The sequence below is a fragment of the Micromesistius poutassou genome (assembly GCF_964030765.1).
Source record: "Micromesistius poutassou genome assembly, chromosome: 3".
NCBI lineage: Eukaryota > Metazoa > Chordata > Actinopteri > Gadiformes > Gadidae > Micromesistius > Micromesistius poutassou.
In genome coordinates, this window is record NC_140273.1 from 23123105 (window position 1) to 23137228 (window position 14124).

The window sequence follows — 14124 nt, forward strand, 5'->3', positions numbered from 1 at the left end:
CACAAACTCCTCCAAGTCTCCTCTCTGATAGTGTGAGGCATTAAGAGAGCGTGTTTATGCTGCACATTGCGCGGGGTCCACGCGGCTCTTCCCCCAGTCTGGCTGAATCCCAGAGTCCTGAGATGGTTTACCACCGTAGCAGAACCTCTAGAGGGCCTGTTCCTTCATGCTTATGGGAGCTGCTTAGTAGGCGGTTGGGCTGGTGGGAGCCTCTTGCCGTCATGCAGGTCTCTCTCTCTTCCCCTTCGGCATCCGGGGCTGCAGGCCATCGATTGCACAATTCAGCTGCAGCCCATCTGCACACCTCATACCAGTCATTGTCCACTGGTGGTGCAGCGTCAGAGGCACTCGGGGGGGGGGGGGGGGGGGGGGGGGGGGGGGGGGGGGGTCGGGACTGCTGGACGGGGAGCGTGGAACTGGTCCTCCTCTCCCTCCGTCCCGTCCATGTAGAGGATGTCAGCGTGGGGCGCCGCCCCCCCTGCGTCCTCAGAGCCCGCTCCCTCCTCGAGGAATTCCTGGAATAGCGGAGGCGTGAGCGGGGGGGATGCTGCCTCCGTCATGTCCGCCCCGCTCGTTGTGGCTCTTGGGACCGACGGGGGATCGCCGAGGCTTTAGCGGTGGTACCCGCCAGGCAGGGGTCATGGCTGTTAGCCACCGTCACGCTCAGCCTCCTTTCCGGTATTTTCTCTGGCATTGGTGCACAGTGAGTGCACGAGTGCGCGTCAGCTAGTGAAGTTTGAGCGTGTTTCATGCCCAAGCTATGCACATGGGGGTGGGGGTCCCTGCCAGATATGGACGTATGATGCAGGCACAGGCGGGACTCGTTGACACAGTGTAGCAAACAGATAACTTCTTACGAAGTACTTACTCAGCCCATCCAGGTTAAAGCCGGTGACTGCGTTTGGCAACAGATTTGATCAGTGGCGACAGCTACGTCAATTGCTTGCGATATATTGATGACTAAACCACATCACACGTACAAAGTCAAATGAAAGTCATGAACCCATGACACATGGGACACATGAAAGTCCCTGGGGGAAATAAATTATAATCTAGGGGAATAACTAATATTCCCCGTTTCCCCTATTCCACTAACATCTATTTCTGAAGAGCAAGTTTATTATTTTTTTGATGGAAAATGTCCCCTAAATAATGTGGGTGAGTCATTTCAGTGGTTAGAATACCTACAGATTCACCTGGGAATCGGGTTTCTTGATTCCATACAATTCATGACAAAGGAAAAGTGTGGAAGGGAAAGGAGCATATCGTCATTTACACATGAGTCAGATGTGACCCTTCCTTTTTTAATGTATTCACACTGAGACCACATTTCTTGGGCAATTTCCTATTATATAATGCATAAAAAACCGTTCACACTTATTGTGTAACTTGTCCTTATCCTCAACAAGTGGTTTCACCAAATATGGGTTAATGTTTTTCAATGGAAAAATCTCCACTTAAACGAAAGATAAATAAATGATTCACTCTTCCCAGATTTGCCCTTATGAATTGTATGACCCTAACCAGGTGGCCTAATGAAGCAAAACAGTTATTATTACCAAAAGTTAAACCAATAATTATAAATATGCCAATTACTCTTTCTGCACAACTGATTGATCTTGCGGTGTAGAATAAATACATGCTCTGTAATAAGGCTCCTTTTACAACTTTTAGCAGATCACGCATGGTACAAAAGTACCTGTAGTTGCTTACTATGTAAACAAGCCCGGCAAAAGGGTTTTTAGCTTTTACTTTTAATAATATTTGGATAACAATGGTAAAAAAAAAGTCTTCAACCTGGCTGTTACTCCAGATTCCTCTATCTGGAGATTAAGATCAAATTCATGCTTGCTTGGATTCCTTTTGCTGGCGCTGGAGCCTGGGGAAGTAGATGGCATGGGCATCCTCAAAATACCTTCTACAACATTCACACAAATGTTCTTCTCATCTGACAATTTATGACAACAAATTTATTTTAAAGAGAAAAATAAAATCATGAGTAATGAGATCTTAGTTTTCAAGAATTCCATTCCATTTAAGTCGCGGCCCGGCTGGATTTCCTCGTTTTAAACCTATATCCTAGCTGCTGGCTTAGAGGGTGTTTTAAACCTATATCCTAGCTGCTGGCTTAGAGGGTGTTTTAAACCTATATCCTAGCTGCTGGCTTAGAGGGTGTTTCAAACCTATATCCTAGCTGCTGGCTTAGAGGGTGTTTTAAACCTATATCCTAGCTGCTGGCTTAGAGGGTGTTTTAAACCTATATCCTAGCTGCTGGCTTAGAGGGTGTTTCAAACCTATATCCTAGCTGCTGTCTTAGAGGGTGTTTCGGCGGAGAGGAAACGGGCACTGCTGCTGCACTGTCTACGAGCGGAGGGACAGCGTGTGTCTGGAACTCTCGGCACTGCAGCGACTTTCGCAAATGCCGTGGAGCAACTTAAAGCACATTTCGTCACTACACAAAGTGCTCTGCTCCGTCGTATCAAATCCCAACAGAGACGCCAACGGTCAGGTGAATCGGTGATGCAGTTCGTGGCGTGTGCAAGTTTGGGGCGTTACAGGAAAAAATTATTAGAGACCACCTGGTACTGCACACAAACTGTGCCAAAAGGTACTAGGTAGTAAGTACTAAGTGTAGCACTAAGTGTAGGTAAACACTGTTACTGGAAAATAATCCTCTAACATTCACAACTGCTCTAAACCTAGCAGTTCAGGTGGAATCTGCTCTGGAATGTGGAGCTAGTTTATCCACCTCTTCCAACTCTCTGGCACTGGCCAAGACAGCGGGCACAGTCGAGTCACGGGCGTCCCTCCTACACGTGAGTGCAGACAGCAGCGAGGAGAACATACTACTAGCCTTACAGTCACGCGACCGCCCACACCAGCCATGGGGGAATTGTGGCTCTTCCGCACCGAATTCTAGAGCTCAGATCTGTCCTGCCCGTGGTAAAATCTGCTCAAACTGCGGGAAAGTCAATCATTTTCACAAAGTCTGTAGTAATAATAATAGTCTGTAATAAATGGAGGACGCTCCGACGTTAGGTCTTGTTTCAGTCTCTGTTATTGCAATGTAACAAAGTTATTTTCTCTTTATTTGTATTCTGGAAAATATTAGTTCTTGCTTCAATTATATTGATATTTAAAATAATAGACAGACATGGGCTCCTTGCTGCAGTGGTTAGGGTATGGTTGGGCACAGTACATGTCTTTTGGACTTGGGCAGGGCCTTTTTGCTGTGTGTGTGTGTGTGTGTGTGTGTGTGTGTGTGTGTGTGTGTGTGTGTGTGTGTGTGTGTGTGTGTGTGTGTGTGTGTGTGTGTGTTGCTCTCCTTCTGCCTCGCTCTCCTGTCCCTGCCTGCTACATACCACAACCTGCGATGATGCTCTGTGTGCATTTTCATTACCCTATAATATGCATACTTATTCAATTATTTTGGATTAATGAATTGGGCTAAAGGGTTGTATGTTATCCATCTGAACATTAAGAGCTTGCCACCTAAAATTGACTTACTGAGAGTCTGGCTTACCTATAATAAACCCCATGTAATGACTTTGTCTGAAACTTGGTTAAACAGCAATATTTCTGATGATGAGGTCAAACTTGACAATTACGTTCTATTTAGGAACAATAGGGGCTCAAGACACGGCCTCATATTAACATATGTATCCTCAAATCTGACTGCAGAACTTGATCTTCCAAATGAGAATCCCCAGCATTTTGAAAGCCCTTTCGTTAAAATTATTCTTCATGAAAATAAACGACTAATCATTGGAAATATGGGGTCAGAACAGTCTCATTAATAATGAATGCACAGAGAAGGATTCACAAATGTATTTTGTGATTTATATATAAATTACTCTCTTCTCACAAATACATTTCAATGCACACAAAAATGGATATCGGCATGTATAAATGTAAAATAAATCCATAAACAAAAATAAGTTTCACAAACACATTTCTGATCCACACACAAATGTGTCTTGTTTTAAATAAATGTAATATAAACCCATAAATATATGAATACATTTTTTTCCAATTTTCATCAAAAATGTATTTGGATGTTGTTACATTTATATACAAACTGTTAAACTTGAATTTACAAGACCCTTTTCATTTGTGAACTTGTTTGCATTTGTGTGTGAACTGGTCTGTATTTATGTGGATTTTTGAGACTCCCCTGACACGGCTGGATTCACAAATGCATTTTTTTCACCAAGGAACTCTCTGTAGCCAATCAGATGCCTCCCTCGTTTTCAGCCAATCGCAAGTGCCTCAGCTTCCTCCTAAACTGATTAAAGTAAGACATTTTAATAAAATGAACCCTGAACACTTCATCCAGGATATATTAAATATAAACTGGGAGAGATTTAAATTAATTCCATCAGTTGAAGATGCCTGGAATTTATTTTATACTGAGTTTGTTGAGGTCATCAACAAGCATGCTCCTTGGAAATCAATTAAAGTCAAGGGTGGACATCTACCTTGGATCAAACGAGAGCTCATACATTTATTCAAACAAAGAGACAAGGCATGGAAAAAATACCGTAAAAAAAAGGATTCTGCTGACTGGAATGCTTATAAAGAGTTAAGAAATGCAAAACCAATACTAGAAATGCTAAAGCAAATTGCTATAAAGACTGAGTTTAAGAATCTGAAGAAATTTTGGAAGAGAATCAATAGTATAACCAATAAATCCACAAAAAGCCCTACAACGCATATTAGACTAAACAATCAAACTGTCAATGAACCTTTATTAATTGCAGAGGCATTCAGCACTTTTCTACAATTGGCAGCTCTCTTTTTGGTTATTCCCATCCTGGTTTTACCTCGATTCAGAATGGGTGTGGCAGCTCCTTCTGCTTCAGGATTATCTCTCCAACTATACTTTACTTGTGTAATATTGGCTTGTGTGGGGGCGGGGGGGGAGGGGATTAGCTTTGGGGAACATTGTTGGAGTGTGCATGAGTGTGTGTGTCCTTGTGCTTATGTTTGGTATTATGTTTAGTATTTACTTTTTATTATGTTTGTATTGTTTGTCATTATTTCTAAGGACCCCCTCGAAAATGAGATGATACATCTCAAGGGGCTATCATTGAAATAAAGAATAATAATAAATCCAGTCTGTGCTGATAGTCAGCTGGCGCACTCTGTCGTGTTAACAAGGTATTAGTATAAGATAAGATAAGATTAGTATAACATGTATTTTAAACATCAGGGCATGTCACCATATTCTAGTAGTATCCCCAAAGGAAATGACCAAAAAAGCATAATATGGGCCCTTTAATTCATTCCTGACATATTTTGTTGCGATTTCTACTATATTCAATTGTTGCTTTTTAATTATTGAATCTTTTTAATTTATTTTGCCACACTACATTTGCCAACTTACCACATTTTTCATTTATATCCGGAAAGGAAGGGGAACCACTGGCTGTTTGAAATTGTTGTATATATTGATGACTAAGCCACATCAAACTAATGAGGAACTAGTGAATGAATTATCCGGAAGATAGAACATCATATTTCTGTACTTAGGCATTTGCGTAGCCATTGAATTGTAATATAAGTAGGTTAGACATAATCTTTTGATTAACAGAATCACTATTTTGTCTGAGCTTACAACAATTATTGATGAAATGTCTGACCATTGTATAGATTTTAAAAGTAAAAAAAAGTAAATGTAAAGGTGGAGAAATAACTTGACGTCACCAAGATACCCACAGCTGAGCTCATGTAGAAATCACTTCCCCACTGATTTGAGGAACCATGAATACGACTGAGAAAGAATAACACAGCACAGCATGGTATTCACCACCTGACATGACAGATAATCTTGCTAAATCGTGATCGCCATGCACCATTTCTGAATTCGCCCAAAGGCCAGGCTCTCTTCAAATCATGCAAGAGAAGAGGTACTTGCTGAAATAAGAGCCACCAGTGATTACGTACACTTCCTGTCTCACGGCAGACCAGGCCCGTTGGAGCCCGTCGCCCTCGCTCGTAACAGACTTCAAGGCTTCGTGTATTCTCCTTCTCACCTCAGGCACACGTCAAGTCTGCCGTCATCCATTTCTTCACAAGCAGGATATTTTGCCAGGATTAAATGGGATTATAGCTGATTTATCTGATTTATTTAGTAAAACCTGTATAACATGTATTATTTGTTCAATAAATCAAGTAACTGTAACTGTCAACTGACAACGGTCAACCCAACTGACAACTGTCCTTTACCATTTGAAATGAACAGTGGTTCTGAATTGACCTGTTGGCATGTCATTACAAGTTTTCAGAAATTAGACAATGAAATATTCATTATGCACAATAATTACAATAATTTAAACAGCATGGTTTATAGGAAGGTGTAGACACAAAGAAGCTTTAACCCGACTGAATTCACTCACATACACTCCAGGGCCATGCTGCCTCATGATTTATTAAAGTGTTGGCATACTGTTGTAAACAAAAGATGCTGCTACAAAGATAACAAGATAACAGCGTTCATCCTTGTTTTACCCATTCCAGTTATGCCGCACAGAGCCAACGTGGTCATGTAGTGTGCTTATCTAACGCCCCTGTCACACCTTGATGATTTGGAGAACTTATCCCAAACTTATGAAAAACTAGAGAAAAGCTGTCATACACTGGAATAATAAAATCAATGTTATTTTCCCTCTCTCTCCTTGCAACTACGGGATCCAGGAAAAAGCTGGCTTTGTTAGCGGGAAGCGTTTTAATCGGCTGCAGGCTGCTTCTGCAACGACTACTCCCCCCTCCGTCATCCGACAGCAACACATGTGCAGTGTGAATGGCCCGTCTGCGGAGTGTATCAACCATACGCTACCATACGACGTGGTCGGCGTCGTACTTATACGAATTATACAAAACATTACTTAAAATTATACAAAACATACCCATAACTTATTCGACTATGCCAGCGTATTTGCCAAATTTGTCTTACATCTGCAAACGTTTAGTGTGTCCGTTGAGTAATGGACATTTTTTTGGATGATGCATGATTTACCAGGTAATTTTGCAAAAGTCACATCCTGTTGTATTGATTGGAAATCGGTGTGTGTGTGTGTGTGCCTGAGTCAGACTGATTTGACTCTGGGGATGATGCACACACACACACACACACCGCAGGGCTGCAGAGACCCACACAGCCCCTACAGACCGACCCTGCAGCAGCCAGGTCAAGGGCCACCTCGGCCAGCCCTGGTACCCCGCCTCCGCTCTCTAGGAGGGAGCGGGTCTGGGGGTGGTCTGGTCACACTGGGCGGTGGAGGGATGGGGTCTGGGGGTGGTCTGGTCACACTGGGCGGTGGAGGGAGTGGGTCTGGGGGTGGTCTGGTCACACTGGGCGGTGGAGGGATGGGGTCTGGGGGTGGTCTGGTCACACTGGGCGGTGGAGGGAGTGGGTCTGGGGGTGGTCTGGTCACACTGGGCGGTGGAGGGATGGGGTCTGGGGGTGGTCTGGTCACACTGGGCGGTGGAGGGAGTGGGTCTGGGGGTGGTCTGGTCACACTGGGCGGTGGAGGGATGGGGTCTGGGGGTGGTCTGGTCACACTGGGCGGTGGAGGGAGTGGGTCTGGGGGTTGTTGTCTGGTCACACTGGGTTGTTCTTTAGGGTGTTTAGTTCAGTGTGTGTTCAAAACCGATCCACAGTGCACTTCCCAGGGTGCGAGGTCGATGAATGGTTGTCGAGAAAACTGAATGAAATACAGACACTAATAATTCTGTACAGTATCCACAGTATACAGTATTTCTATTTACATGAAGTGAGACTGTGCCGCAAACCCAACAACCCAAATAAAGTCTACTACTACCACTACTACTACTACTACTACTACTACTACTACCACTACTACTACTACCACTACTACTACTACTACTACTACTACCACTACTACTACTACCACTACTACTACCACTACTACTACTACTACTGCTACTACCACTACTACTACTACTACTACCACTACTACTACTACTACTACCACTACTACTACTACTACTACTACTACCACTACTACTACTACTACTACTACTACCACTACTACTACCACTACTACTACTACTACTGCTACTACCACTACTACTACTACTACTACTACCACTACTACCACTACTACTACTACTACTACTACTGCTACTACCACTACTACTACTACTACCACCACTACTACTACTACCACTACTACTACTACTACTACTACTACTACTACTACTACCACTACTACTACTACCACAACTACTACCACTACTACCACTACTACTGCTACTACTACTACCACTACTACTACTACTACTACTACTGCTACTACCACTACCACTACTACTACTACTGCTACTACCACTACTACTACTACTACCACTACTACTACCACTACTACTACTACCACTACTACCACTACTACTGCTACTACCACTACTACTACTACTACTACTGCTACTACCACTACCACTACTACTACTACTGCTACTACCACTACTACTACTACTACCACTACTACTACTACTACTACTACCACTACTACTACTACTACTGCTACTACCACTACTACTACTACCACTACTATCACTACTACTACCACTATTACTATACTACTACTACTACTACTACTACTACTACTACTACTACTACTACTACTTCTATTGGAATAAATAGTATTATACATTCCTATCTCAATATGCAAATCTAACTTTGTAAAATATAGAAAAATGTAATGTTTGAAAATCAAATGTTTTATGTTGAATTGAGCCTCATCTCTGACAATTTATTACGTGATAAATGTTTTCAATAAATTAAATCTTATCATTCATTCATGCATTCATTCATGGATCTAAACAACTTATTTGAACAACTCATATTATTTAGAAAAAAAGTAAAAATAATAAAGCTTTTATTGTTGTTATTTCTATATATGGTAATGAAGCAGTAAGCCTAGTAGTAATACAAAAAAAGCAAAAAAGAAAGAAATATGCATAATGCTATTTACTTTCCCCTTTTCCTGCCAGATGTTTTGTATCTTCAAAAGTGTCTTGTGAATTTCAAGTGTGTGTTTCCTGTTCTCTGTTTGTTTATATGAAGTCTGTAGCCTATGCCAGCATATCAGTTATCCGTGTTGCACTATGTGTTTTTGTCTCTGCTTGTCTCTGGTTGTTGACCCTCTGTTTTTCAAATTCAGGTCTTATTATTTACAACTTAAATAATAGACTAGACTAGAAAATAGACTAGCCATTATTTTACCTCTGAAGGAGTTTTCCCTTACTTTCTCAATATAACCAGAAGCTTATTTTGCTGCAGTTGCCTTTAAAGCAGTGCGTCTGTCTGTTATTTCCCATGGTTTCTCCAATTACAAATTGCACAACGCATTCTTGAGTTTGCGTGATTCATTTGACAGCTTTAAAAGGAGCAACTCTCTTTCTCTGTGATCAAAGTGATAAGAGCTGCCAAAGCGAAGAGAAGAAGCATAGAAAAGCACCCGTCAAACATTAGAAGATCAGACAACCTCAGTTGTCAAGAATTATATCGTATTCTAAAGATGAAGATTTCAAGCAGCAAAATCCCAATCAGCTCTCTACTGGTTCTCCTGGCCTTGCTGACCATTACTGAAGGTAGGTCCTAATGCTTCTATATTCATGTGATTGTTAAGAGTAAGAGGGTATGCCACAGACACGTGTGTTGAGGTGTTCTAAGTCTACTCTAACGTCTCCTAATAAGGAATAAGTCTGCGCTGCCGCTGCATCCAGAGAGAGAGCCGTCAGATTCGTCGTCACATCGAGAAGATGGAGATCATTCCGGCCAATTCTCACTGTGAAGAATCTGAGATCATGTGAGTCCTCCTCAGAAATATTCTGTTCACATTGCCTCCCTCTACAGTGATGTTGACCTCTTCAATGTTATGGAGATCTTTCCTTGGACCTTGTTGGGATATGAGAAGTGTATGTTCTTACTCATTGTCTGCTTCATGTTTGGTGTTGCAGTGCCACTCTGAAAATGACGGGCCAAGAGGTGTGTCTGGATCCTGAAGCTCCATGGGTCAAGAAAGTTATTGAGAGGATGATGTCAAGGTAAGCCCAGATCCCTCTCTCCTAAAGGCAACCAGACTCTGGTTCATAGGTCCAGACCGACGCTTCAATGATCAGCACAAAGTATAGCTTTGCTAGTAGATCCTGGATCGTCTCACTTAACCCTTTGAACACAGAGGATAATATGTTTAAAGCTTTTTCTAATGCTCAAACTAATTATTTATTTTCCACCTCTCTCCACAGCAGAAGGCGTTGAAAACCTCCAGACAGAATTGTTCAATGCTGGGCTGTTTGTGGACGAGCACGTTCAGAAGTAGTATTACCATGAGGAGACAAGGTCACTGAGTTGCTGGTGTGGTTATCAGACTCTATTTAATGTTTTGTTGGAGACTAGGCACTAGGCTATACCACTTATAACAGATTGTTGCATCAAACATGAATATGTTGTATTTCATTATTAGCATAGTTTTTATACAAGAGTTGTTTATTTTACCTCCTGAAGGAGTTTTCCCTTCCTTTCTTAATTGTACCACAATACAATTGGATTCATACGATCTTTATGATTTATTTGTCGTATTTATGTATTTAGTATTATTAAATGTACAGGCTTTTCAAGATATATGCATCTATTTAAAATAAAAAATGACAAATGAAAATATTGTGTCATGTTTATTCATCACTCAAGTCATGCGGTTTGTCTCAGATAATTTTCTGTTTCTCAGTTCTATCATTTATGATGTGACAATGATTTTATAGTGCTTCTCAGTTCATTCAGTCCATTCCTTTGCAGAAAATCTAATTTTAAACAATAAATATATATATATACATTCATATCCTTCTGAATAAAAACGTCAGATATACAGTGCCTGCTATATTGGCCTATTAGTAGGAACAGGAATAGAGACAATGAGAGGACTGGGTGTCTAAATGTACAGAACTGCTCACTAGCACACAAGCAGTAATACGTTGTACTTCAATAAAATGTGCATTCATTTCAAATAATGGCAACACAAAGCTATAGAGAAAATAAAAAATGTATCTTAGTCCAATAATAGGCCAACAATGTTATATTGCTGTTTTATGTTCCTTTGTGATTGTAAATAATACGTCAGCTCTTGGACACATGAGATCCATCAAAAGGGAGTGAGTGTAAACCGTAATTAATATAGTTTCTACCTGGGTGGGGCAGGGGAGGCTTTGTAAGTTAATAGGTTCCATGTGTCACCACACTTTCCTATGGTCTTTGTGTAATCCGTGAACCTTCTGTGCAGCATCAGCTGCAGTCTTTTTGTGCTCAGAGAGACAACAGTCTCACGGGAGGATTTACAGAATCAAAGGTAAACACCCACAATACTACATCTCTGATTAACTTTATTGAAGTCAATAAAGATAAGATATTGATCACTGATGTTGTTGACTGATGGTACTTCGATGACAACATGGCAATACGGCCAGGTAAACCGTGTAGTTACTCAGCTGCTGAATTAGGAAAGTAAACGTTTTCTCCTTCACAATCGACATAATTGACCGTGGTCCTTTGTGAAATACGTCAACTTTCTGGACAGTATGCATTTTTGAAGGTGTTTTTATTATTTTGTTAAGGTGACCTGACATTTTTCATATATGACTAAATATGATCATACATTCCTATCTTAAAATGTGAATCCAACTTTTTCAAATATAGAAAAGCTAAGGGTCTGAAAATCCAGTGTAATATTTTTAGATGAGCTTCATAACCGTCAGGTCTCACCCTGCTCATTAAGTTATATAATTATACTTCATTAGTTTTCTCATTGTTTCCTGTTTTCCTTGTCTTTCTCACTTCTCCTCTCGTTCCGGACATTTGACTCCCTGCCCTTGTGTTTCCCGCTTTGTGAGTGTCCTCCCTCACCTGTTCACTCCTGTTCCTCATCAGCCCTCCTCTCTGGTGGCTCTAGTCAGCGGGTTGTCCTCCCTCTTTGACAGTCTGGCTTTGTTCCTCTGTGTCAAATGTTCCAGCAGTACTTCTAGCCATATTTACGCTTCCCGCTTTTGATTCCTGCTTGTTCTTTCCGACTACACCTTTTGTCCTCTCCTGTCGTATTTGCTCTCGCAATCACCGAACTGATAACCGGTTTACCAACTCTATTTTTCTACCAGTAAAGACATCTCTTGTTTTACAGACTTTTTGCCTCCGAGTCGTGCTATTAAGTTCTACTTTCTGTGGTTCCACCAGCCCTTACATTGTCCTTCAATTTATTCTTTCATAAACGTGTTAAAAAAATAAAAAATATATTGTATTCATTCATGCATTAATTTATGCATTAATTTGTTTTAACAACTAATATAAAAAACAAAACGATGGACCTGATATTATTCTTGTTAGAAGTATTGGTAGGGGTAGTAGTAACAGTGGTTGTCCCTTATATTCCTTCTGGGATTAATAAGGTACATTGATTTAATCTTATATAAGTAAGTCATAGCTGTATAGTAATGTACTAGTAACCCTAGTAGTAATTTATAATGAACGTCTTAACTAATCATTCAACGTTTTTAATTCAAGTTAATCCCCAAAGGAATAAAAAGATACGTCTTAATTTTGTTTCAAACCTCTGACAGAGGAATGATCCTACCCACTTCCCTTGTTAGGGTCAGGTTTAGTTAACTAAATTAAGCTGAAGTCATTTATTTTCTTCACGTATTCAAGTATTGTGGAAAATACTAGTCACAACTTATTGTGACAGGGGGTGGACAGGGGGTCTTCTTGCTGTAGATGTCTGTCTAACAGCAAGTCTATGAATTTACAATGATAACATTCCCGGATTGCGCCACGCTTCCTTGAGTGTTTTCTGTGAGTCATCCGACAGCTTTAAAAGGCGGAACTCTCTTTCTCAGAGCCAGAGTTATTCAGCAGTGAGAGTGATCAGAGCTGCCAAAGCAGAGAGAAGAAAAATAGCGAAGAACCTGTCAAACATTAGAAGATCAGACAACCTCAGTTGTTACAAGTTTAATTGTATTCTAAAAATGAAGATTTCAAGCAGCAAAATCCCAATCAGCTCTCTACTGGTTCTCCTGGCCTTGCTGACCATTACTGAAGGTAGGTCCTAATGCTTCTATATTCATGTGATTGTTAAGAGTGAGAGGGTATGCCACAGACACGTGTGTTGAGGTGTTCTAAGTCTACTCTAACGTGTCCCAACAGGAATGAGTCTGAGGGGGTTGGGGATCGAGCTGCGCTGCCGCTGCATCCAGACAGAGAGCCGTCGGATTGGTCGTCACATCGAGAAGGTGGAGATCATTCCGGCCAATTCTCACTGTGAAGAATCTGAGATCATGTGAGTCCTCCTCAGAAATATTCTGTTCACATTGCCTCCCTCTACAGTGATGTTGACCTCTTCAATGTTATGGAGATCTTTCCTTGGACCTTGTTGGGATATGAGAAGTGTATGTTCTTACTCATTGTCTGCTTCATGTTTGGTGTTGCAGTGCCACTCTGAAAATGACGGGCCAAGAGGTGTGTCTGGATCCTGAAGCTCCATGGGTCAAGAAAGTTATTGAGAGGATGATGTCAAGGTAAGCCCAGATCCCTCTCTCCTAAAGGCAACCAGACTCTGGTTCATAGGTCCAGACCGACGCTTCAATGATCAGCACAAAGTATAGCTTTGCTAGTAGATCCTGGATCGTCTCACTTAACCCTTTGAACACAGAGGATAATATGTTTAAAGCTTTTTCTAATGCTCAAACTAATTATTTATTTTCCACCTCTCTCCACAGCAGAAGGCGTTGAAAACCTCCAGACAGAATTGTTCAATGCTGGGCTGTTTGTGGACGAGCACGTTCAGAAGTAGTATTACCATGAGGAGACAAGGTCACTGAGTTGCTGGTGTGGTTATCAGACTCTATTTAATGTTTTGTTGGAGACTAGGCACTAGGCTATACCTCTTATAACAGATTGTTGCATCAAACATGAAGATGTTGTATTTCATTATTAGCATTTTATAAGAGTTGTTTTTTCTACCTCTGAAGGAGTTTTCCCTTCTTTTCTTAATTGTACAACTTGGAATCATAAGATCTATTTATTTATCTAATTTATGTATTTATTATTATTAAATGTAC

General features: G+C 41.1%; 2 protein-coding genes across 3 annotated transcripts; both read left to right on the forward strand.

The window, feature by feature from the left end:
- Nucleotides 1-9542: 9542 nt before the first annotated feature.
- Nucleotides 9543-10558, forward strand: LOC311341273 (growth-regulated alpha protein-like; the record flags this gene model as incomplete). Its single annotated transcript, XM_084466174.1, has 4 exons — nucleotides 9543-9615; nucleotides 9722-9833; nucleotides 9985-10071; nucleotides 10273-10558. 4 exons carry the CDS (start codon nucleotides 9543-9545, stop codon nucleotides 10283-10285), a joined length of 285 nt encoding a protein of 94 aa, XP_084322300.1. The 3' UTR covers nucleotides 10286-10558.
- Nucleotides 10559-12945: 2387 nt separating this feature from the next.
- LOC311340074 (interleukin-8-like) lies at nucleotides 12946-13923 on the forward strand. Of its 2 annotated transcripts, none has more exons than XM_084464934.1 (4): nucleotides 12946-13105; nucleotides 13211-13343; nucleotides 13495-13581; nucleotides 13783-13923. In XM_084464934.1, exons 1-4 carry the CDS (start codon nucleotides 13033-13035, stop codon nucleotides 13793-13795), a joined length of 306 nt encoding a protein of 101 aa, XP_084321060.1. In that variant the 5' UTR covers nucleotides 12946-13032; the 3' UTR covers nucleotides 13796-13923. The 2 variants fall into 2 exon arrangements, with proteins under 2 accessions (XP_084321060.1, XP_084321061.1); XM_084464935.1 differs by having other exon boundaries at nucleotides 13786-13923.
- Nucleotides 13924-14124: the final 201 nt, after the last annotated feature.